We start from the raw sequence: 27,189 nt of genomic DNA on the forward strand, positions 1-27,189 counted from the left end.
GCCGACCACAGGATGCTCAGAATAATGGCAGCAAAAGAGCCCCTAATACAGTGCCGACCACAGGATGCCCAGAATAATGGCAGCAAAAGAGCTCCTATATACAGTGCCGACCACAGGATGCCCAGAATAATGGCAGCAAAAGAGCCCCTAATACAGTGCCGGCCACAGGATGCCCAGAATAATGGCAGCAAAGGAGCCCCTAATACAGTGCCGACCACAGGATGCCCAGAATAATGGTAGCAAAAGAGCCCCTAATACAGTGCCGACCACAGGATGCCCAGAATAATGGCAGCAAAAGAGCCCCTAATACAGTGCCGGCCACAGGATGCCCAGAATAATGGCAGCAAAAGAGCCCCTAATACAGTGCCGGCCACAGGATGCCCAGAATAATGGCAGCAAAAGAGCCCCTAATACAGTGCCGACCACAGGATGCCCAGAATAATGGCAGCAAAAGGGCCCCTATATACAGTGCCAACCACAGGATGCCCAGAATAATGGCAGCAAAAGGGCCCCTATATACAGTGCCAACCATAGGATGCCCAGAATAATGGCAGCAAAAGAGCCCCTAATACAGTGCCGACCACAGGATGCCCAGAATAATGGCAGCAAAAGGGCCCCTATATACAGTGCCGACCACAGGATGCCCAGAATAATGGCAGCAAAAGGGCCCCTATATACAGTGCCAACCATAGGATGCCCAGAATAATGGCAGCAAAAGGGCCCCTATATACAGTGCCAACCACAGGATGCCCAGAATAATGGCAGCAAAAGAGCCCCTAATACAGTGCCAACCATAGGATGCCCAGAATAATGGCAGCAAAAGACCCCCTATATACAGTGCCTACCACAGGATGCCCAGAATAATGGCAGCAAAAGAGCCCCTAATACAGTGCCGACCACAGGATGCCCAGAATAATGGCAGCAAAAGGGCCCCTAATACAGTGCCGACCACAGGATGCCCAGAATAATGGCAGCAAAAGGGCCCCTAATACAGTGCCGACCACAGGATGCCCAGAATAATGGCAGCAAAAGAGCCCCTATATACAGTGCCGACCACAGGATGCCCAGAATAATGGCAGCAAAAGAGCCCCTAATACAGTGCCGACCACAGGATGCCCAGAATAATGGCAGCAAAAGGGCCCCTATATACAGTGCCGGCCACAGGATGCCCAGAATAATGGCAGCAAAAGAGCCCCTAATACAGTGCCGACCATAGGATGCCCAGAATAATGGCAGCAAAAGGGCCCCTATATACAGTGCCGGCCACAGGATGCCCAGAATAATGGCAGCAAAAGAGCCCCTAATACAGTGCCGACCACAGGATGCCCAGAATAATGGCAGCAAAAGGGCCCCTAATACAGTGCCGACCACAGGATGCCCAGAATAATGGCAGGAAAACAGCCCCTATATACAGTGCCGACCACAGGATGCCCAGAATAATGGCAGCAAAAGAGCCCCTATATACAGTGCCGACCACAGGATGCCCAGAATAATGGCAGCAAAAGAGCCCCTAATACAGTGCCGACCACAGGATGCCCAGAATAATGGCAGCAAAAGAGCCCCTAATACAGTGCCGACCACAGGATGCCCAGAATAATGGCAGCAAAAGAGCCCCTAATACAGTGCCGGCCACAGGATGCCCAGAATAATGGCAGCAAAAGAGCCCCTAATACAGTGCCGGCCACAGGATGCCCAGAATAATGGCAGCAAAAGGGCCCCTAATACAGTGCCGACCACAGGATCCCCAGAATAATGGTAGCAAAAGAGCCCCTAATACAGTGCCGGCCACAGGATGCCCAGAATAATGGCAGCAAAAGAGCCCCTAATACAGTGCCGGCCACAGGATGCCCAGAATAATGGCAGCAAAAGAGCCCCTAATACAGTGCCGACCACAGGATGCCCAGAATAATGGCAGCAAAAGAGCCCCTAATACAGTGCCGGCCACAGGATGCCCAGAATAATGGCAGCAAAAGAGCCCCTAATACAGTGCCGACCACAGGATGCCCAGAATAATGGCAGCAAAAGAGCCCCTAATACAGTGCCGACCACAGGATGCCCAGAATAATGGCAGGAAAACAGCCCCTAATACAGTGCCGGCCACAGGATGCCCAGAATAATGGCAGCAAAAGAGCCCCTAATACAGTGCCAACCATAGGATGCTCAGAATAATGGCAGCAAAAGAGCCCCTAATACAGTGCCAACCATAGGATGCCCAGAATAATGGCAGGAAAACAGCCCCTAATACAGTGCCGACCACAGGATCCCCAGAATAATGGCAGGAAAACAGCCCCTAATACAGTGCCGGCCACAGGATGCCCAGAATAATGGCAGCAAAAGAGCCCCTAATACAGTGCCGACCACAGGATGCCCAGAATAATGGCAGCAAAAGGGCCCCTAATACAGTGCCGACCACAGGATGCCCAGAATAATGGCAGCAAAAGGGCCCCTAATACAGTGCCGGCCACAGGATGCCCAGAATAATGGCAGCAAAAGAGCCCCTAATACAGTGCCGACCACAGGATGCCCAGAATAATGGCAGCAAAAGAGCCCCTAATACAGTGCCGACCACAGGATGCCCAGAATAATGGCAGCAAAAGGGCCCCTATATACAGTGCCGACCACAGGATGCCCAGAATAATGGCAGCAAAAGAGCCCCTAATACAGTGCCGACCACAGGATGCCCAGAATAATGGCAGCAAAAGGGCCCCTATATACAGTGCCGACCACAGGATGCTCAGAATAATGGCAGCAAAAGAGCCCCTAATACAGTGCCAACCATAGGATGCCCAGAATAATGGCAGCAAAAGGGCCCCTATATACAGTGCCGACCACAGGATGCCCAGAATAATGGCAGCAAAAGAGCCCCTAATACAGTGCCGACCACAGGATGCCCAGAATAATGGCAGCAAAAGGGCCCCTATATACAGTGCCGACCACAGGATGCCCAGAATAATGGCAGCGAAAGGGCCCCTAATACATTGCCGACCACAGGATGCCCAGAATAATGGCAGCGAAAGGGCCCCTATATACAGTGCCGACCACAGGATGCCCAGAATAATGGCAGCAAAAGGGCCCCTAATACAGTGCCGACCACAGGATGCCCAGAATAATGGCAGCAAAAGGGCCCCTAATACAGTGCCGACCACAGGATGCCCAGAATAATGGCAGCAAAAGGGCCCCTATATACAGTGCCGACCACAAGATGCCCAGAATAATGGCAGCAAAAGGGCCCCTATATACAGTGCCAACCATAGGATGCCCAGAATAATGGCAGCAAAAGGGCCCCTATATACAGTGCCGACCACAGGATGCCCAGAATAATGGCAGCAAAAGAGCCCCTAATACAGTGCCGACCACAGGATGCCCAGAATAATGGCAGCAAAAGGGCCCCTATATACAGTGCCGACCACAGGATGCTCAGAATAATGGCAGCAAAAGAGCCCCTAATACAGTGCCAACCATAGGATGCCCAGAATAATGGCAGCAAAAGGGCCCCTATATACAGTGCCGACCACAGGATGCCCAGAATAATGGCAGCAAAAGAGCCCCTAATACAGTGCCGACCACAGGATGCCCAGAATAATGGCAGCAAAAGGGCCCCTATATACAGTGCCGACCACAGGATGCCCAGAATAATGGCAGCGAAAGGGCCCCTAATACATTGCCGACCACAGGATGCCCAGAATAATGGCAGCGAAAGGGCCCCTATATACAGTGCCGACCACAGGATGCCCAGAATAATGGCAGCAAAAGGGCCCCTAATACAGTGCCGACCACAGGATGCCCAGAATAATGGCAGCAAAAGGGCCCCTAATACAGTGCCGACCACAGGATGCCCAGAATAATGGCAGCAAAAGGGCCCCTATATACAGTGCCGACCACAAGATGCCCAGAATAATGGCAGCAAAAGGGCCCCTATATACAGTGCCGACCACAAGATGCCCAGAATAATGGCAGCAAAAGAGCCCCTAATACAGTGCCGACCACAGGATGCCCAGAATAATGGCAGCAAAAGGGCCCCTATATACAGTGCCGGCCACAGGATGCCCAGAATAATGGCAGCAAAAGGGCCCCTAATACAGTGCCGACCACAGGATGTCCAGAATAATGGCAGCAAAAGAGCCCCTATATACAGTGCCGACCACAGGATGCCCAGAATAATGGCAGCAAAAGAGCCCCTAATACAGTGCCGACCACAGGATGTCCAGAATAATGGCAGCAAAAGAGCCCCTAATACAGTGCCGACCACAGGATGTCCAGAATAATGGCAGCAAAAGAGCCCCTATATACAGTGCCGGCCACAGGATGTCCAGAATAATGGCAGCAAAAGAGCCCCTATATACAGTGCCGACCACAGGATGCCCAGAATAATGGCAGCAAAAGAGCCCCTATATACAGTGCCGACCACAGGATGCCCAGAATAATGGCAGCAAAAGAGCCCCTATATACAGTGCCAACCACAGGATGCCCAGAATAATGGCAGCAAAAGAGCCCCTAATACAGTGCCGACCACAGGATGCCCAGAATAATGGCAGCAAAAGAGCCCCTAATACAGTGCCGACCACAGGATGCCCAGAATAATGGCAGCAAAAGAGCCCCTAATACAGTGCCGACCACAGGATGCCCAGAATAATGGCAGCAAAAGGGCCCCTATATACAGTGCCGACCACAGGATGCCCAGAATAATGGCAGCAAAAGAGCCCCTATATACAGTGCCGGCCACAGGATGTCCAGAATAATGGCAGCAAAAGAGCCCCTATATACAGTGCCGACCACAGGATGCCCAGAATAATGGCAGCAAAAGAGCCCCTATATACAGTGCCGACCACAGGATGCCCAGAATAATGGCAGCAAAAGAGCCCCTAATACAGTGCCGACCACAGGATGCCCAGAATAATGGCAGCAAAAGAGCCCCTAATACAGTGCCGACCACAGGATGCCCAGAATAATGGCAGCAAAAGAGCCCCTAATACAGTGCCGACCACAGGATGCCCAGAATAATGGCAGCAAAAGAGCCCCTAATATAGTGCCGACCACAGGATGCCCAGAATAATGGCAGCAAAAGGGCCCCTATATACAGTGCCAACCACAGGATGCCCAGAATAATGGCAGCAAAAGAGCCCCTATATACAGTGCCGGCCACAGGATGCCCAGAATAATGGCAGCAAAAGAGCCCCTAATATAGTGCCGATCACAGGATGCCCAGAATAATGGCAGCAAAAGGTCCCCTATATACAGTGCCAACCACAGGATGCCCAGAATAATGGCAGCAAAAGAGCCCCTAATACAGTGCCGACCACAGGATGCCCAGAATAATGGCAGCAAAAGAGCCCCTAATACAGTGCCAACCACAGGATGCCCAGAATAATGGCAGCAAAAGAGCCCCTATATACAGTGCCGGCCACAGGATGCCCAGAATAATGGCAGCAAAAGAGCCCCTAATATAGTGCCGATCACAGGATGCCCAGAATAATGGCAGCAAAAGGTCCCCTATATACAGTGCCAACCACAGGATGCCCAGAATAATGGCAGCAAAAGAGCCCCTAATACAGTGCCGACCACAGGATGCCCAGAATAATGGCAGCAAAAGAGCCCCTGTATACAGTGCCAACCACAGGATGCCCAGAATAATGGCAGCAAAAGAGCCCCTATATACAGTGCCGGCCACAGGATGCCCAGAATAATGGCAGCAAAAGAGCCCCTAATATAGTGCCGACCACAGGATGCCCAGAATAATGGCAGCAAAAGGGCCCCTATATACAGTGTCGACCACAGGATGCCCAGAATAATGGCAGCAAAAGAGCCCCTAATACAGTGCCGACCACAGGATGCCCAGAATAATGGCAGCAAAAGAGCCCCTGTATACAGTGCCAACCACAGGATGCCCAGAATAATGGCAGCAAAAGGGCCCCTATATACAGTGCCGACCACAGGATGTCCAGAATAATGGCAGCAAAAGAGCCCCTATATACAGTGCCGGCCACAGGATGCCCAGAATAATGGCAGCAAAAGAGCCCCTAATATAGTGCCGACCACAGGATGCCCAGAATAATGGCAGCAAAAGGGCCCCTATATACAGTGCCGACCACAGGATGCCCAGAATAATGGCAGCAAAAGAGCCCCTATATACAGTGCCAACCATAGGATGCCCAGAATAATGGCAGCAAAAGGGCCCCTATATACAGTGCCGACCACAGGATGTCCAGAATAATGGCAGCAAAAGAGCCCCTATATACAGTGCCGACCACAGGATGCCCAGAATAATGGCAGCAAAAGAGCCCGTAATATAGTGCCGACCACAGGATGCCCAGAATAATGGCAGCAAAAGGGCCCCTATATACAGTGCCGACCACAGGATGCCCAGAATAATGGCAGCAAAAGAGCCCCTAATACAGTGCCGACCACAGGATGCCCGTACCCATAATAACAAAATAATCCAATATACAGTGCCAAACACAGGATTGCCATAACTGAATATAGACCCAATATCTTGTGCCTGACACAGGCTCCCATAACCGTAAAAGCAAAAGGATCCAATATACTATAGTTCCCGACACAGGATCCCTATATAATAGCTGCAAAAGGAGCCATAATTCAGTGCCGGACATAAAACTTCTGTACAGTGGCAGCAAAAAGACTCCCAAATGTAGTGTGTGGCACTGGATCCCCATAAAAGTGGCAGCCAGAGGTCCTAAAAGTACACTGTCTGCTACAGGACCCCATAACAGGACCCCACAAACGGGGTCTGTTGTAGCCTTCAGTCTGTTACGGGATCCCTATAATAGTGACAGAAAGAGGACGTAACAGTCCGCACCTGACATAGTATCCCTACAGAGTCACCGGGTCCCCCCAAATAACATGCCTGCCACTGCATCTGTGTACAAATTTTGCTGAGACACCCCAAAAAGGCATGGACTGGCACAGAGCCCCATAGAAGAGTCTGCAAGAGCCCTGCAGTGACTGCTATGGGAGCACTACAGCACTGACACCAAAAGGGACCCGAAATGCGGCTCGTTTACATGTTTTATTTTCTGCACTTTTGCCGCAACGCCAGACACAGGACCCCACAACATTGACAGCAAAGAGTATCCTGAATACAGTGCCTGTCAGAGGGTCCCCATTGTCATTGCCACACCGTACCCTCAGCTGTCATGTTTTAATGCTTGTGCCGCCACATGAAAATTTAACTACTGCAGCGGCCCAGTGATGCTGCATGTGCCTCACAATTGCCACCCAACGTGCAATGAGATAACCTGATACGACATTGCTATAGCTTTGCCGCATTTTTTATTTGAAATCTGATGTATTCTGTTCTACCTTCTCTCCATTTAAAGGGAATCTGTCAGTAGGATCACTCCTCATAAGCCGTCTATATGGGCATGTAGGTCATAGGAAGCTGAATAAAAGGATACCTTGATATCTGCAATCTGATGTTTTATTCCAGAAAAATTCCTGTTTTTCTTAATATGTAAATGAGCTGTTAAGCTCTATGGGACGGACATAGATCTCCCCGAGAATCTGCCTCCAGGGCTTATTGTAAATGAAAGGGGGTGTTACCAGTGTGAGATGTGTAATGACTGGTGGTCTGCTTTCCTAAACCATATGTCTCACACTGGTAACTGTTTTACAAAAAGCACTGGAGGCAGATTCTTGGGGAGATCTATATCCGGCCCATAGATCTTAACAGCTCTTAATGAATAATGTGTATTTCTCTGGAATAAAACATCGGACTGCAGATATATCGGGGTATCATATCATTCAGCTTCCTATGACCTACATGCCAATCTCATAACCTCTAAATAATGTGACCAGTGCCAGAATTCATTCTGCCACCTAGTGGATGCCAGTGGTATGACAGAGCTACTGGGCATGTGTGATCGCTGGCGCTGGACTTGTTAGTTGGATATTCGGAGAGGAAATAATTAGAACAGCAGGGGGCGCCATATCAAGGCTGTAACGGCATTACTTATATACAGGAGCATTTGTTTTGAAAATAATCTCAATTTAAAAAAAAAAATCTGGATAAACTATTTTTGTGATCATCAGCGATTCCACTGGCGGTAAAGAGGTTTTTAAGAATGAAAAAGAAGAAAAAAATATTTAATTTTTTTTTTTTTTTGTATCAATGATATGAAATAATTATATTATGAACATGTTGGGTTTTTTTGTAGGAGGGAAAGGAGTATCTAATGAAGAGCCTGGCATCATGGCTGCCAAGTTTACAAAAGAATAAAGGTGAAGTACAAGAGGCCGACGATGAGGACTTGGTAGAGGTGAGGTTACGACGACGTCTCAGGCGTTTCGTGCATCGTTGCTGTACATAATAGTTATGTGTCCCTTTAATATTAAAGGCCGACGGGTAATAAATCGTTCTGTGCATACAGGCTGCCGTTATTTTCGATAGCACGATGTGCTGTCGAGAATCATGATTTTTCAGCCAGGCTTAAAAATCATTTCATCGGACTAGTGGTTTTTTTTTTTTTTACCGGGCGCTGAAGATGGCCCAATGCAGATCCCACTAGTGACAAGACCCGAGGGAGTCTGCGTTCACTTAATACATTTTTTTTTTTAATCAGTGTATTGAAAATCAAGCATCGGTCCGGTAGGAGAAAGAAGTTGATTTCGCTGATAAGTTGCTTATTTCCATGTGTACTATTTATGGAAAGAAAAAAAAAAAATAAAACTATGCTGACTCATTAAGTAATTGCACAAGCGGTCACGTCCCTCAGGGGGTGGAAGTAAAAAAAAAAAAAAAAAAAGCAAAAGTAGTTGAAATCTAAAAAAAAAATGTCATCATAAAATGTCATTATTCAGATTTGATTATCGCCAGACAACCCCTTTAAGTCATCATTTTCAGCGGTAAGATTATTGCAATGATGCGGCAGAATTGGTTGATTTTTCTTCAGATTCACACAAGTACACTAGATACCGGTGTATCCTCCCTTTGCTTTTTATTCTTGGCTTGGCCTATTTTGAGATAAGTGGTGCAGGATGTTCAGCTGTAAAAGAGAAAAAAAAAAAGAAATCATGATTTTGTGATACTCTGTTGGGAGATGTTAATGCTGCATGTGGCCACCCTGTGGTTGTGATGTGGATCACATCCTGCCAAATGTCTTGCTATAATGTGACTAAGAAAATATTAATTTTGCTTTGTTAGATGCCACAAGGGTGTCACGTCCCCCTGGAAGACCTGAAGTTAGACAGTCACATAGGGTTATAAATCACAGGTCTTTAGAGATGGTGTGATTTGTGTCCCATATTAAATGGATTTAGTTTCCTCTGGTGCTGAAGAGGTTAACGACCCTTTCTATACTAGTCAGAAACATGCAGCTCCATTTCAGCTGCTTCTGATCTGGTCATTACCTCTTCCTATATAAACTGGTCAGATCTTGTCCCTGCCGGTAAAAGATTTGTCTTCCTGTGCTGAGTGCTAAAGCTAAGTGTTTGGAGTGGAGTTTGTTGAAGTAATGATCTGTGGTTTGCTGTTGTACGTGTGTATTTATCTCCTGGTCCCTGTTTCCTGTTTAGTTTATTCCTCCCTGTCCCTATCCTCCTCTCTATTGTTGGTTAGTGCTTTTGTGTGTTAGAGGTTTTCTGTTATCCCTGTTTTGTCTTTGTGTCTTGTTTACCTTACATTTCTGTCCTACTCCTCATGGGTTGGGGGAGGGGACAGATCAGGGTTTAACAGGAGCATAGTAAGGTCAAAGACTTGGGCCTCTCTACCGTCAAGAGTACCCCCGGGACAGCGATTGTTAGGGTCCCAGTTCCAGGGACAGTTTGAGGCCCCCCTTCCTTACCGAAGACTGTCACTGCGTGATGTTAGAAATTAGCAAAATTAAAGAAAAAGTAAGGGGGAAAGTTTGATGCTTTATTACTAGTTTTTCTATTGTTTTATGACTGTTTGCTTCAAGTTTTATATTATTATAAAGCTTCCCTGTAAACATTTGACGCTTTATAGAGATAATATCCTGTGTTTGATGACCTGACGAGTCTGACCGTGGAGGGTTTACACCTCTCGTAATGTTACCTGCTCTGGGTCAGCAGTGTAAATGGTTAATGTGTTTGTTTTTTGTTTTTTTTCTCCCCTGTAAATGGCATTTGAAGTATTTGTTCTATCTGTGTAGAGGACCGAAATTCACAGCAGTTGTAGCAAATTGAACAAGTATCTCCACAGGAAATGATTGCAACACAAATAATGAGATGTCAGAGAACGCTGGGCCTGCGTGTGAATTATGATTGGCTCCTCTGCATCAGAGCCACGTACGGTGCCGCAGGATGGGAGTGGGAGATGGGCAGGCAGGAAAAATACTGCCTGCTGCAACGTGGATTATACCGCACTCCTCATTACCACTGATCACTTTCCTATTAAGACTTTCCTGCATTTGATTGATCGTTCTCCATCATAACCATCAGCAGCGCTGCGAGTCACAAAATGTGCTGAAGCGGAAACCGTACGATTGAAGATATAGGATTTAGAAATGGGTCGGTTGCTTATCCATTTATATAGGCAGTCGTTGTTATACATATTTAAAGGGATATTGCAGGAAGGCCATTTTTGGTACTGGAGATCACCTGATCTTGAAAGCTATGAGCACCTTGGTCATAGGGAAAAATAATCCTTATGTACAGTATGTTAGTAGGTACTGTTAAGAAGAAAGATTGACGCTGCTTATATGCAATTTGCAGCCTTATCCAAGTTGGATTTTTTTCCTATTGTGGGTATGTCTCACCAGTAATGCATTCTGAATGTGAGGTCTGTGTGTCTAAGATGATACCGAGTATAGTAGCTCTCAGGGAATCAGCTCGGTGATATCATTTATCCTTTTATTTTCTTTCCTCCCTATCAATAGCCTTTTTTATCTGCCCTCCCCGAGACTGTAACTGCTTCACCACCTCTCCACAATGTGGAAATCTGTGTATGATCCTCTCTCCCTCCCTGCTTGACGTGGTCTGTACTGATTAAAAAAAAAAGGAAGTGGAAAGCCATCAGAACCAGGAGCTTTAATGCTTCTTTCATATGTCAGTGTGTCCGGTACGTGTGGTGACAGTTTTCACACGAACCAGAGACACTTACACACGTAAACCCTTTCTACGTGTGTAAGTGGACATTTTATGGGTCTTCTTGTACTGAGGTCAGGGTAGGTTCACAAGACTGATTTCTCCTCATCTGAGAAAAAAGACTCCGATTATTCTGTTCAGACTTTGACATGAAGATAATTTTTTTTTTCCCCATCTTCTCCATACTTTCAGTCTGTGAAAATCCGATGTCATCCGAGCCCGTTCCGATGGTTTTTCACAGCCGATTTTGTTCCGACACTCGTATCACTATCTGATGTCGCCAATTTTTTTTCCCTGCAGAAGGTAAAAATGTAACATGCACAGCCTCCTAGGGTAGCATGGGTATGAGCGCTATCCGAGAAAATCGGCTGTGTGCCCGAGCCCTGTGCATTGCGACGCGTTTCCAGTCTCTGTCGCTTATTCTGCATTTTGAGGACGATAATGGAGACTTCTTATCTGTGTTACTGAATGAAAAGCCCGGCTCTGAGCTCCAATACTCCATTTTGATGTTCCTCTGGCAGTTGTCGCCTTTTGCATTTCATCTTATCGGCGTCAGATCCTTCCGTCCGCGGCGGATTAATGCCCACATTGTGCCAAGAAGCTGCGAGCACTGATTCTGATAAACGGATGAACTAATAAGACCTCACACTGGTCATTAGCCCGCCATATTTTTTCCATTTCTATGGAAGCCAGGTTATCTCTGCCCGCATCCCGGCCTCCTCCACTGCCTTTCCTTTGTAGGCCGCTGGGCCGACCAAAGAGACTTTGTCTTTAGTTGGACTGTACATCTATCCGACGCTAATGATTTCTCAGCCTTTCTTCCCCCTCCTGTCATCTTTTATTCTTCCGCGGGAGGATTTGTGGTCAGACGTACAGCAGACCGGCTTTCTTTTTACTCTTAATTATATCCAGTTTCTTCCCAACATGTCGCATTTGTCTTCTTATGTTCCTGCCGCTTGGATCACAAAAGACCATAACTGACAAATATTGCAGAGGGATGAGCGAGCATTCGAGAGGGGTACGGGGTCATCGGAGACATTTACTACGTTATTTCTGCCTGTGTTCCATTTTACGATGCAATATTTGAAATTCTGAGTTTTTAAAGAGAATCAGTCGGCAGGAATTTGCTTTGGAATCTGAAAGCACCATAATGTAGGGACTGAAAGCCTGATTCCAGCAATGTACCACTTGCCTGGACTGCTCGGTGTAGTTTTGATAAAATCCCCGTTTTGCAGTGCTTAAATGCTGAGCTATGTATAACCCCGCCCACATCAATGATTGGCAGCTTCCGGTGCACACTGCCAATCAGTGATGGGGGTGGGGTTACCTAGATTAACTGCACTGCCTATCACTAAAGGGCTAGGTGTCTTGTTACAATCTCCTGCTGATAAAAAAACTTATTGTTTTGAAACTACAGCACACAGCTCAGTAAGTGACACGTCACTGGAATTAGGCTCTCTGCCCCTACTTCATGCTGTTGTCAGATTAAATAGGAAAAACCTGCTGACAGATTCCCTTTAGTTGAATGATTCGTAGACTTCTTTTGAAATTGACTACGCTATTAAACTGTGCTCACTCTACCCTCTCCTAAATTATCTGAACACGGGTGCCCTTTATTCTTTGTGATGGAGAAGGGTATAGACTTGAGACTTCAGCCTTCTTTCAGCAGCAAAAATAAAATATTTGTTGTCCTGAAAGTTTTGTGTATAAGACAGGGAGATTGTAACCTAATTTGCCTCTAAAGTTGAGAAAAGTTGGACTTTGTCTTTGGCAAACCCCACCATAAATATCGAGCACTAACCAAAAGAAATATATTCTGAGCCTTTCCTGCTTTAAAAAATAATTTTTAAAAGGGTCCTCTGACGTACTTTGACATTTCGGGTGACTTTTCTGAATAAGCTGTCCCATGTGTGCACATGAGAATAAGCAGACCATGCAGCCGCTATTGGGCCCGTGAGTTGGCGGGGTCCGGTACCAGCACCAAACCCCCCCATTGTACTTTTTAACTATATTGGTGTCACGGGGTCCTTCTCTGGTATCACACAATCAACAGAGCAAGCGAAGAGTGAACAATTCCAAGACCTTTATTCAGGCAAAAATACGAAAAGGTCCATATTCAGTCCACCACACAAAGGATAAGCTAGTCCAGAATAAGAATGCAGTCCAGTAACAAGATAAAATGTCCAGGGAAACGAGATTCCAAAACTCTAGCACCAGAGGATAAAATGGGTCCTTCTCTCTGAAATGCAGTCTTTACACGATCCTGTCCACACCGGAACTGACTGTCCAGCTGCTGTTCTTCCCCCCACCCCCTTCCTTGTCCAGGGGTAGTCAAACCAGTTGGGGTGGTTTCCAGGCCTCCCAGAGGAGAACAAAGGGCCTTAGGGATTAATGCACTACAGGGGGTCATCAAGAGACAGATACAGTGAGGCTGTAGACTTACAATGTAATAAGAAAAACACTATGAAAATAACTGGAATTGTTAAAAATAGGAATATACAAAAAATGATATCCACATAACATATCACACCATCACAATTGGCATCCTGGATGCCGATACTCTTGAGAGCAATGATTGGAGAGTGGGCAGTCCCCTTGCTCCTCCATCATTCTCCTTCTGCGTCTGAGCTCTGACGTCTCAGAGCATCGGGGGCGATGATGTCACTACTTCACGCCCGCTGTGGTGAACTTCAGAGTACACACTTCAGACACACGCTATGGAGTCCAGAGCAGTTGGAGAAAGAGAAAAGGTGTGTGAGTTTTTTTTTGTTTTTTTTTAAATCAATCAGAACATTGTGGGGCCTATTATACTGTATGGAAGGTAATATGGGGCCTCCTATACTATATTGTATGTGTGGGCCATCTTAATATATGGAGGGATATATGAGGGCCATTACATTATATGGAGGGCTATGTGGAGGTCATTATACTGTATGGAGGGCTGTGCATGGTTACAGGTGAAGCATCATATAATGTGTTGGGGTCACCTTGCTTTATGTTTGGGGGGAAGGGGTACAGTAGGCTCCTCATATTTTGCATGTAGAGGAATTCACTGTGGGGGTCTCGTACTGTGTTTGGGAGGCACTTGATGGTATCAATGAAAAGGGAATCTAGGGACAATAGGAGGAAAATTACTTTATAAGGGCTGCAGAATTGTGAGATATGCTCTTCTGTGACCCCACTGAATATTTTTTTTTTTTTGGGGTGGGGGGGGTTGAGGGTGTCAATTAAAATTTCTGCCATTGGTCTCCATGATTTTTATGTATGCCCCTAGTTCCCTAGTTCCATCCATTGAGGTAGTAATTCTATATCAATATCAGTCCTTTAACAAGGCTTGCTACACAACTTAGAATATTGCATGGCCAATAAGTTTTCATATAACAGCCTGTCACTGTCAGGCATGCCACTTTCCACAAGAAGAAAGGTTACCCCTTTAACCCCAGTCCTCTTATACTGCAAAATTAGGTCTGATGCTTTTCACTGAGGAGGGGTAACACCCCGAAACACATGTCTGGAAATTAAAATTCTGGTTTGTCTTTTATCCTAAGTCATGTGACAAGACTTGTTAAAAGGTTGATATTGACTTTTAGAATTGCTACTTCCAATAGATGGCGCTAGAGTTCAGGACCTCTTCTCTCTGTAGAGACAATTTTCATATTTAATTTCCCAGAGGAGCATTCATGGCCTATAAGTCTCCTTACACCAGCATGTCACGCTCCACAAGGAGACTGTAGCCCCTTGTACATGAGAAATAACACTATATCGAGCTATTATATGACTTGTGTTCTGCATTTATCACCAGTGTTATCCTCTGCAGGCTTTGGCTTTGATTCATCAAAGCTTTTGTGCCCAAAAAGTGGCATTAAAGCTTTGGAAAGTTGCGAATTTTTGCGCAAGTCAGAGCTTTCCTTGAACGCTGACACTCCCGGCCACCTACTGAGCGGGGAACTGCAGCAAGACACCTTTCCAGTGGGTGGTTGCATACTACTAAGCAAGCAGTCTCCAAAGTGGACCCAGCACTAATTGTCAGTGTTGCTGACCCCTAATGTTCTGCAGTAGTTAGGGTCTGATTGTAGGGATATTATTAAGTGATGGCATATCCTAGCTCTGTGCCATCGCTCTGTAAGATATTGTCTATTCATTGTGCGATGGTAAAGGTACCAACCCTACGGACTCCTTTGATCAGTAGAACAAAGCGGCTTTTTTGTTCATATTTCCAGGCACAGAGGCAAATCCGTGTGTGCTGCTATGTCTGGTGCAGCAGCTCAGCCCTGTCCAATTGAATGGTCGCTTTGTTCTGCTGATCACTAAGGTTCCCAGGGGTCCGATACTCAGAATTCCATATTAACCTGTTCCAAACATACAACATAATAATAGATCCTACATCAGGTCCAGATGAATGGAGTAGACCACGGAGCGGAGTCCGCACCATACACAATAGATGTCGGCTGTGTAGCACAGCTAGCAACTACTTGTAACAGCACTGGCTAGAGCTCGCTTCAATCCGATCACTTCTATTTCGAGGGAAATCTGTCAGTAGGCTCAACCCTCCTGAGGCTTCTATGAGGTCATAGAAAGTTGAATAGAATGATAACTTGAGATCTGCGATCTGATTTCCAGAGAAATCAGCGTTTTTCTTAATAAGTAACTGAGTTGTTAAGATCTATGGGCCGGACATGGATCTCCCTGAGAATCTTCCTCCATAGATTATTGTAAATGAAAGGGGGTGAGACATGTAATGGCTGATACTTTTATCAGAATTAACACAGTACATCAGAGTTGAGCCTTGTTTCATTACAAACACATTTGCAGATTCTCACAGTGTTGTCAGCTCTGCTGTATTTCCCTTTCTTCCACACTGGACAAATTGCAGCTGCAAATATGTGTCTATTGATACAAAGTTAATTTCTCCTATGCGATATTGGTTATACACGGGCACAGATCTGCAGCAGAGTTGTCAAGCACTATGAGAAGACAACTGCAGCTGCAAATGTGTTTGTAATGAAACAAAGTTCACTTCTGCTATACTGTGTTGGCTCGGATTTCACTGCAGAGCTGTGTTTCATTATGAAAGCAAAGTGTCAGTCATTACATGGCTCACACCAGTAACACCTCTTTTCATTTAAAATGAGCTCTGGAGGCAAATTTTTGGAGGAGCTCTATGTCCGGCCCAGAGATCTTTAACAGTTCATTTACATATTAAGATAAGCATGGATTTCTATGGAATGAGACATGGGATCACAGATATCAAGGTGTCATTTTATTCAACTCTCTATGATCTACTTTTTCCAATAGACTGCTTAGGAGGGTTGATCCTACTGACAGATTACCTTTAACCATTTTAATGCCGTTTTCCGCCACCTGTTTCGGTTAGATGCCTGTTTCTCCCCAGACTTAAAGTCTTAACGCTTCTTTGTCTATTTGCATATTCTACTCTGATGGAATTGATCAAACATGTAAATGCCATCTCCAGGAATCTGTTATCTCCGGCCAAAGATGTAGATTGATGAAGTGTTGGGATTACAATGTCTCTTCCTTCTGACACTTTGTCTGCCTGCTGAATTTACATATGCGAGGCGTCTTCACACTTTATGGATGGGCTTTAAACCTCTTAATTCTCCTTGCTCCTGTCTCCTGTCTGCATTTTTTTTTATCACTGGAGGTTTAGCAGAGCAGTTTCATCATGAATATATTATGTGCAGTTTTTGTCAACCAAGTTAATTTTTTTTCTTTTTCCTCCTTCGTTTGCTTTAAATGAGCCACTTAAAGGACAGTTCCAGACACAATCAATATTCGCATCAGTGGCACAGAAGACCTTCCTAGGTAACATGGTATATATGTTCGTTACAGAAATATTTTTTTTCTTTTTAATATAAAAGATAATTTATTTTTCAAATAATCTATTTTTAAAAACTTTCTATGGGGCGGCCATATTGTCCATAGACTTTTACAGTTTCTTATAATTGATGAAGTGCAGCTCTTCCCCAAGACACCATGCAATGACCTGGAAGCTGCATACCGTGCCTTATCGGTATATGAAGTGTTACAATCCTGCCTTATCTAGGCCCCAAACAGTGCAAAAGAAGTGTCCTTACTCAGCATGCCTTTAATGATGATGAGGTGACTCTGCTGGTTTTGACACAGTCTACACAGCAAAGCTAACAAGTAGTGTCAGTCTATTGTGATCACTGTGAACACTGCATATTTTTTTTGCTCCTTTTTTTTAAAGTTAAAAGTTTCACATTCCTTTTAAAATGTCACTATTATTCTACAACTGCTCCCCCCCCCCCCAAAAAAAAAAAAAAATGCTAAAGTCCTGGTGAAGTATATTTGAGCAGAAAGTTTGCAACTTTTTAAAAACTTACAATTGATGAATTAAGCAAAAACATTTTGGTGCCGTCTGACCAGTAAAAAGTTCTTTAAAAAAGAGCTTAAAAAAAAGTTGTACCTAAATGCAAAATGGATTATGGTAATTTGTGACCCCCCACACACATAAGAAAATGACCCCCAAAAAAGTGTTTTCAGTGAAAAAGTAACTTTGGAGGGGCAGTTTCCCCTTAATGGACACCCCTTGTAATCAATATTAGGATCTACTCTACATATGGGAGACACTTACTTAAAAGGGTTTTCCACTTTCGAAACAAAGTGGTCCATAAACGATGGCGGACATTTAAAGCAACAAACACAGATAGTACTCCCCTTCCTCGTGTGCAGTGCCGGGTCTCTGGTTATTAGCTGCAGCCGTTCCATCATAACTACAGCACATGTCACCGCTGCAGCCAATCACTGACCTCAGCAGGTCTTTTGATCTTGACCGTGCTGTCCACTAAGCTCAGCGATTGACTGCAGCAGTGTTTTAAAATCGTTCTAATACTTCCATAGAACGAATGTGTAATATTTTATCTCGACGTTTTGACTCATTTATGACTTGACAGTGTATATTTTTAATTGGGGGGGGATCTACATATTCTGCATAGACCCTTATCTGTGTCTACGGTGTAGAAGTACAAAAGAGATGTCATAACTTACTTCCTGTCTAATGATGGGATGACTCTGCTCATTCTGTCCCAATCTATGCGGCAAAGCTGACAAGCGATTTAATAAATCCAGGATTTATCAGCCAAACGTGTCGGCACTAGTGACATATTTTTAATTATTTTTTTTTATATATAGCGATGTTTTGCAAATAAAAGAGATGATGATGTACCGTTAACCCCATCAGGCTCAGTTTTATTTTTAAAGCTAACCTGGCACGGAATATATAGTCTTTTCTCCGGTACATTGCCGTGGGAGCTCCTGCCGCAGAATTCTAAGCTTTGAGTAAGATATATGATGCACGTGGGAAGGCGAAATATATTCACGTCATTGTAATCCGGTTACGCTTTCAGAAAGAAAAAAAAAATATATAAAAACTGCCTCACTTGTCACCAGGCCTTGGCAGAGCTGCAATGATTTTCGTATTAAATCTAATGTAGAAGCCGAGCCGTCATTCCATTGCGGTTTCTATTCCGTCTTTACAAGTCACAGAGGAGCGCGCAGATTTATTTGTTTCTTCATGCTTATAGGAAAACATTGCAGAATTGAATGATTTACCATTAACTTAGAATAACCGAGAGCACGTCATTCCCAATTTCCGCCACCAGATGGCAGCCAAGTAGCGTTTTGCATTTTTTTTTTTTTTTTTTAACGCCATTAATCTGTTAAAGAGGGGAAAGCAGCCTATTGACTGCCCCAGAAATCATGTGTATATGACATTAGTCCATTTATTTCCAGCGACTCATTAGGATGCTTTATGCTTAATAAGTGGATTTCCGTGTTGCAAAGGCGCAGTCATTTCTCCTGCTAGCTGTGCCGTTCTGTTTTTTTTTTTTCCTTTTTTACTTGCTGCTAAGTGTATTTCATACTTTCCTTCTGCTTTTGACATTATTTTTGGATTTTTATTTGCTTTAGGAGCGCTGTATATTTTCTCCTTCTTTGCAGAAGGGAAATACATTATTTCAGATTAATTTCCCTATTTATTTTTTTGCATATGCACCCCTCCCCCAAATTTAGGTTTTTCTCTATCTATCGACCCTCATGCTGTAAACAGCAGATTAAAAGCTTTTTCCTTGTTCCAGCCATATAGTTGACCAACTTGGTGAACCTGCATTTCTTTCACGCTGATTTCTGCTTTTCTTTTTTTCTGATTTCTGCTGTTTCTTTGTTTTTGGAAACATTTTGGTTTCCGTAAAAAAAAAATAAAATAATTTTATAGCATTTTTTATACATGTACTAGCTTATATTTACGTCACCTCCCATACATGGCCCATTAATGATGTCTTAAAGGGATTGTCTTACCTGAATAACCTTTTATTTTCTTTCCCTATCTGAACTATTGGGCACAAGTAAATCATGGAGGAAGGTCTTCCTCCTATACCACTCCACCTTTAACAGTGGCCAGAACATATAGCTGCTGTAAAAGCCATTCCCTTGGTCTGGTGGACTCGCGCGATGGTCATTTCAATTGATGCCAAGTAATAATAAGTTTCCACTGCTTTGCATGTGGGAGCAACGACGCTAAGAATCAGATGTGTGGACTGATCAAAGCTTTTCCCAAGGGGTTATAGGGTTATAACTTATCCGCAGGATAGATGATATCCAGATAGTCGAACCCCCCAGTCTGCAAGTAATGTAGGCGGTCCCATAGAGGACATATGGAGCGATGGCGAGCATGCGTGGTCACCACTTTATTCCAACAAGACCTATTCGAACCCTGTTCTTAGATTTAGTGGGGGTCCCGTTGGTCAGACATAAGTTATCCAACCGGTTGGACTCCACCAATCCACATGACAACTTGTCATCGATCCCAAGAAAAGTCTGGAATAAAGCAGTAACATGCTCTCCACCTCTCCTTTTTTTTTTTTCCTCGAAGGGACCACTTAGCGGTCAGTGGGAGTCTGACTGCCGGCACCCCCGCCAATCCTAAGAATGAGCCTCTAAAATTCTGTACCAAATTCTGATGACCATGCATGGACTCCACCGATTGAGTCACCCTCTATGGGGCTGTCGCTTGGCTTTTTCTAGTGGTCCCAAGGACAATCATCAGCTCAGTGGCACGCCTAAATGGTCACCACTCCATTCTTCCAGAGCATTTCAGAAACCCATTGTCGGGATCTTTGCAGGTCCATAAGTCAGACCACCAGCAATCTGCACATTATCACCTGCCATTGGATTGGCGCTCACTTTAGATATTGAGAATAACCCTTTCGTGGCTCCAGACACTTTAGGTTCAAGGTGGTTGAATCCACTGATTTCGACCAAACAGCTAACCATCTATTATGTATGGGGGCCGCCCGACATCATATGTCAGGAGAAAAGTATAGGGCATGATGTATGTCCTTAGGAGAAATGTCGCCACTTGATGCATGGATGATCGAGCGTGCATGTGTGTATAGGGCAGAAGGGAGAGATAGCTGTCGGGTATGCTAACATTTGGCCAATGCCGTCTAAGGTTTACGGGCATCTGTAGAGTGACCAGATCCTTTACATCAAACGATTACTATAGTGTCTTCATTCTATGAAGAAACTGGACATCATCTTCCCTTTTTCCTTACTCGTACTTTCATGGTATATTACTAGGATACACTATCAAATTCTGATCGGTGCGACACCAGCTTCCAGCACTCACACCAATGCACAGAATGAAAGGGCGGCACTCCGTAAAGTTTCTTGTGAGTCCCTATCCTAAAATCTAAACGCCTAAAAGGGTTTTAGCTAATAAGAAAAAACATTCATGATATTTTCCTATTAATTGATTTCTGTTGCTGGATCCTGCAGAGATCGATCATCTGTGATCGCCATGATAATCCGGCAGGAAGTGTTCAATTTTTTTACACTGCCACCACTGGACAGTTGTGGTATTACACAGTTTTCATTACAATCCTTGGGTTTGAGTGAAGCATGGACATGTTGTGTCCTCCAGAGTACAAGATGGTCTATACTGTATCTGACAAAGATCTTGAACAAACACACGTACGCACCAATTCACCACTTTCAATTAACTCAGAATTGTGTATACAAAACTGGATTTCTACTTAGAAAATAATTGGCATCTATTTTTTTCTTTGCATCCAGTGTGGCAGGAGATGTTGGCATCACATAAAAAGATGACAGTAACCTCACTTCTAATCCCCGAGTGTTCTTCAGTCTTTGTGGTTCTGGCGCAGCCGATCGCTCGGTGCAGTTTATCAACATTTCTTCTGAGCGTATTATACACATTTACAAAATATGACTTAATATTCCTCCTCCTCCTCCTCACAGTCCTGCTCATTCCAGGAATTTGTTCCTTGTCGGTGGTGTCCACCATTTGCTCCTTGGAGATGCCAAATAAAGTAACATATGACGGAGCACATTGCTGGTCTGCGCGCCTGTAAACACTTCTCGTTCAGAACGCAGAATAACAAGATTCCATCTTGCTCCTTAAGCTGCTTATGAGTGTTCTGAAATGAAGTCTTTAAGGATTGCACAACACAAGAGTCTCGGCTTTAATTCTTCTCTAGGATTCCAAGTTCTTATTAATGTTCTGATTAGTGTTCTAAAAAAGTACTTAGAGGATGAGTCATGAGTCACCAGGTCAGATGTGGCCAGTTTTAGCTCTTATTTTATTCCTACTGTTTTCCTGATTTTTAAAGAAAAAAGGAAAAAAAAATCCGCTATACAGTTCCAGAGATGTTGGCCTTTTTATTCAGTGACGTTTTGTATGTTTTATGGTTATTACCATATGTAATCATGTGGCTTTATGAGGATGTGCTTTACCTTTATTGGAGACGTGACTTGCTGCATCGGAGGATAGCCTGCAGGGCGTGGCGTGACTCACTGCATGGGAGGCGTGGCGTGACTCACACTAATATGACCGTATATGAGTAATGCGCATGCATCATGGTTACAGCGCATAAGGGGCATATCGGCAACAGCGTTCCAGCACAATGGGGGTCTCTCTTAGTTTCTGCCCCTGTATAAAGAAAAATTTAGAATTCTACTGGATTCTTTTTACAAAAATAGCAGAGCATCATGGGAGCTTAGATGACAGTGCTGCAAGGTTCACGTGTACGATAATGCGCCGCATGGGAAAACCCGCATGTTATGTATAAAAGAACCTGGAACCTCTGCATAAAGAAGAGGTGTAGCACTCAGGTCTAGTCCATACAACTCCTACTACTTATATAGCAGATTTCGTGAAGAAGTTAATGGGTTTTCCTGGATTTTGGGCTTTCTAGTTACTAGAAGAGGAATCACTCCCCACAACCTGTCACAAGTGTGTCACGTCCTTCTGGGATCATTACGTATTGTGAATCGCAGGTCTTCCTTTTAGCCTGTGCGTTTGGTTCCTCATATTAAATGGACTTTGTTTCCTTTGGTGCCGGCGAGGTTAATGACTCTTTGTATGCTGGTTATAGACGTGCAGCTCCATCTCACAGCTGCTCCTGACCTGCTCATTTCCTCTCTCTATAAAACCTGGTCAGACCTTCTCATCCCCGCCAGTGAAAGTTTACTTCCTGGCTTGTTGGAGTTGCTGTGCTGAAGTTATAGATCGTAATTGCTACTGGAGATTGTTGTCTGCTGTTTTTGGGTGTATGCCTTCTCTATTATCCTATTACCATTTAGTTTGTACATTTCTATCCTTCCCTTTATTCTTCTCTACCTTTGGTGAGTGTTTTATAAGTAAGTTGCTCTTTTGTTATCCCTGTATGTCTTACGTGCTTATACACAAACATATCTGTCCCAGGCTTCCTGAGGGGTGGACAGCTTAGGGTATTATAGGAGAACAGTAAGACTGGTGGCCCAAACCTCCTCACCTTCAGAGGTACCTTTGGGAGCAGGGATAGTTAGGGCCCCAGCTCTTGGGACGGTGCAGGGCTCTTTTCCCTAATCACATACATTCACAGCATGACGCAACCCTGAACTTTCAGCCATATCGGAGAGCAGATACAAAACACGTCTCCCGTTGTGGAGGACCCAGCACACCTATGTATTACACAGACAGCACATTGACTTCAATGTTCCCTGTGTAATACTTCATTTCACCTGCGGAGGCACTGCAGAGAGAGAACACTTTTTTCAAAATTAGAACCAATCACTGAAGAGACCCATCTAACAAAAAGGAGTGATCAATCTGTGAAATTTGGATGTATATAAAAGATATTAATCACTAATGTAGTTGTGTGTCCCCCACTATCTGTAACTTCTAAATGATTCCTTATTGGGGGCCCCAGTGAAGGTCAGGTTTCATATCCGCTTCTGTCTGCTACTCTGAAAATGTGAAAATATAATAAATCCCTTGAAGAGGTGGAAATGCGCTGTACGTGAGGGGGTCTCGGAATCGTACATATCCCGGCCTGCCCTTCATGGCAGCCCCGGTGTGTGTTTTTCCATAGGTAAGCTCTGATTGATACGTTTCTATATATATCAGAATGATTGAAGCTGCTTTACCATGAGACTTTTCTAAAGACCTATCCACATGAAATCGCAGCTCAAGGGTTCAGTGTCAATATAACTTCAGCTTTTGCTTTAATTATAGTAACAATTGAAAAGCCGAAGTGATGCTGAGAACTGAGAGCACTTTACAGGGAGAAGTGGGGAAAGTTAATGCTTTTAAATGCTTAAATTGAGTGGACCATTAATACATGTAATTTGAAGCACAAAGTGGCAGAGGAAGCTGGATTTTTTTTTTGTGCCCTTTTTACTCATTTTGGGTAAGCACCCCTGCTCCCCCGCATGCCCTGTTATCACCATGCCGCACCCGACTAATTACAAACAGAATAAGGAATAAAAATCTTCGAAAACATGCTGGTCTGCAAATGGTGAAAAATTGGAAATGACATCATCAAAACATCTCGATTTATTCAGTATGATTGCCACATGTAGAAATCCCCACATTTACACTCCTTGACTGCTATCAATCATTGTCTGAGTGGCAAATCATCAAGATCCGCTGCTGCCAGCTCTCTTTGCAATTACCAACTGTTGACATCACAGATGTGCATGATGGCAGACTAGAGAAGCTGGAGGCTATGTGAGCACATTTGGCTTTGTCACGTTGAAAAACTGCTCCACAGATGCTTTTTGGTTCCACAATTGATCCATTTTGTGATACAAGAGAAATTGGATGTCTCATATCAAGCCTAAGGGCTCATTCAAACATCCTTGATTTTTCTGGTACGCAAAGAAAAAAAAACGGTCTGAGGTTCATCAGAGTTTGGACCCATAGACTTGTTTGGTGAGTTCTGATCGAGACTCGGATCAAAATTGAATATGGCTCCATGATTTTGTGTAGACCACTTTGGTTCTCAAAAATACAAAGACATGTGATCAGTGCTGTATTCTATCTGTAAAAACATGGCTAGAACTGTACGAGGAATACTAGAGTCTTCACAAAGCATCAGAAAGCGTTTACCCCACGTTGGTCTACAGGCCAGTTGTCCGGTTCCAGGTGCTCTGTTGACCTCACTCCATCGCTCTCAAAAGCGATTATGTTGCAGATCAAGACCGCAATGGAGGTCTATTCTCCTCAGCAATGAGTCTCACTTTTGTCTCGAATGCAATGGTAGGTGGAGATTGGTCTGGAGACCACGTGGGCAACATCATGAAGAGGCCTTCAGGAGGGAACCTCGTACTGGCCTTACTTCAGCGAATATGGTGTGGAATGGCATGATCTATGGTAGCTGAATCAGTCTAGTCTTCATTGTTTTATCTTACATTGATTTGGTGATGGCCTAGAGCTTGGTGCACCATGACATTCCCCTCAATGTACAGACTGAGTAGTTCCCTGAATCTGATTGACAGTGCATGCTTGGTCAGAGTGAGGTGAGCGTTGCCTGAACCCTAAACGCGACACTGCGCATGCACACTTTCTATAAAGGAGTCAGCGCTGGGCATACAATATGGGAGCACCCTTTCATCGTTGCTTCCGGATAGCAGCCACTGTTTACTGATACGACCAGATGTGTAGTGACTGCGACTTCAGGGGGGATCAGATATGGACTCCTGCTGTGTTCAGTGCATGACCTACACTCACTGGCCACTTTATTAGGTACACCATGCTAGTAAGGGGTTGGACCCCCTTTTGCCTTCAGAACTGCCTCAATTCTTCGTGGCAGAGATTCAACAAGGTGCTGGAAGCATTCCTCAGAGATTTTGGACCATATTGACATGATGGCATCACACAGTTGGCGCAGATTTGTCGGCTGCACATCCCTGATGCGAATCTCCCGTTCCACCACATCCCAAAGATGCTCTATTGGATTGAGATCTGGTGACTGAGGAGGCCATTTGAGTACAGTAAACTCATTGTCATGTTCAAGAAACCAATCTGAGATGATTCGAGCTTTATGACATGGCGCATTATCCTGCTGAAAGTAGCCATCAGATGTTGGGTACATTGTGGTCATAAAGGGATGGACATGGTCAGCAACAATACTCAGGTAGGCTGTGGCGTTGCAACGATGCTCAATTGGTACCAAGGGGCCCAAAGAGTGCCCAGAAAAAATTCCCCACACCATGACACCACCACCACCAGCCTGAACCGTTGATACAAGGCAGGATGGATCCATGCTTTCTGTCATGTCGGACGCTGTTCACACCACAGCATCCGGCAGGCAGAGGTAGTTCCACCTCCAGCCACTATAGCCTCAGTGGCGCCGGCCTGATCTTCAGGCTCTCGGGGGTTAATCCTGCTGGAGACCAGGTTGGATGGTTAGTCACGCCCACGGTCTTTAAATAGTCATACTGGCCTATGGGCGTCGCCGATTATAGCTTGTGTTTCATACCAAGTGGTTCCGGTCTGGAGTGGAGGTGTTCAAGAGAGAGAGATTCATATCTGGTGTCGTATGATCCGTCGTTATCCTTTCTCCTTCCCATATTTGTGTTTAGTTGTGCCCTGTTCACATTACTGTTTATTCCTGTGTGTGTGCGGCGCAGTGCAGTTTAAGTTCTCCCTGTCTGTCATTATTTGTGTGGGAGCTTTGGTGGTGACTTCTCACTGGGTGGAGGGTGGAGGGTTAAGTGCAGGGCTGAGCAGGAGATAAGGAAAGGTCGAGGCTCAGGCATTTGCACCTTCAGCAAAAACCCTGGGTTGAGGGTCAGACAGGGTTTCCCCTAGTAAAGGGACACCACAGGGGCCCCGGGTATTTCAGCCTTAGTTGAACTAAGCCCCCGTGACATTATAATCGGCCCACATTTTTTCAGGAGTCCATGGATCCATTAGATTCCATAACCCGCCAGTTGGCGGCGCTGTCCATACAGGTCTCCGAGTTGAATGGGGCAGTTCAGCAGCAGGGCCTGGTAGTAGCAAAGGTGCAAACGGCATCTGCAGGTATCGGTGCAGAGCCGAAGTTTCCGCTGCCAGAACGATTTTCAGGCGATCGCAGCAAATTTGTCGTATTTCGGGAGGCCTGCAAATTATACTTCCGCATGCGGCCAATATCCTCAGGTAATGAGGCCCAGCGAGTAGGGCTGGTGTTGTCATTACTGAGTGGTGACCCCCAAGCATGGGCATTTTCCTTACCACCTGACTCTGCTACATTTCATTCGGTCGATAATGTTTTTTCTGCCCTCGGGCTCATTTACGATGACCCTGACCGACTGGCTCTAGCGGAATCTAAAATCCGCGCCCTCCGCCAGGGGGAGCGCTTGGCAGAAGACTATTGTTCGGAATTTCGCCGCTGGGCTGTAGACACACAGTGGAATGACCCAGCACTGCGGAGCCAGTTTATTCATGGGGTATCAGGGAGGGTGAAACAAGCCCTCCTGATGTATGAGACTCCGGCATCATTGGAGTCTGCCATGAGTTTGGTGATACGTATTGATCGCCGTTTTCGTCAGGGGGCACAGGAGACGCTACCTCTGGGGGAAAACAGAGGTGCAGGTGTGGTTGAAGTAGATGAGTCCCCTGAACCTATGCAGATTGCTGGCGTGGCACAGGTTCAGCCTCGCGCTCCGGGAGTCCGGAAGTCCGGAGCATGTTTCTACTGTGGTAAAGGAGGTCATTATGTTAACGTTTGCCCAGTACTACCTAAGAGGGTCACACCGGCGGAAAACTGTTAAGCTCAGAGGGTATGGAGGAGACCCAACTGAGCGTATGCATATCCTCCATGA

At 45.1% G+C, this 27,189-nt stretch overlaps 1 protein-coding gene across 1 annotated transcript in view; it reads left to right on the top strand.

Moving 5' to 3' along the window:
* The window catches only part of LOC141095705 (uncharacterized), a 510,166-nt gene that overhangs the window by 74,854 nt on the left and 408,123 nt on the right, over positions 1 to 27,189 (top strand). The window contains 1 exon segment of the mRNA XM_073581947.1: positions 8,172 to 8,273. Within this exon segment, the coding sequence (XP_073438048.1) occupies positions 8,172 to 8,273 (102 nt within the window).

The sequence above is a fragment of the Dendrobates tinctorius genome, unplaced genomic scaffold (assembly GCF_039654945.1).
Source record: "Dendrobates tinctorius isolate UK_male_01 unplaced genomic scaffold, ASM3965494v1 ptg000070l, whole genome shotgun sequence".
NCBI classification, from domain to species: domain Eukaryota; kingdom Metazoa; phylum Chordata; class Amphibia; order Anura; family Dendrobatidae; genus Dendrobates; species Dendrobates tinctorius.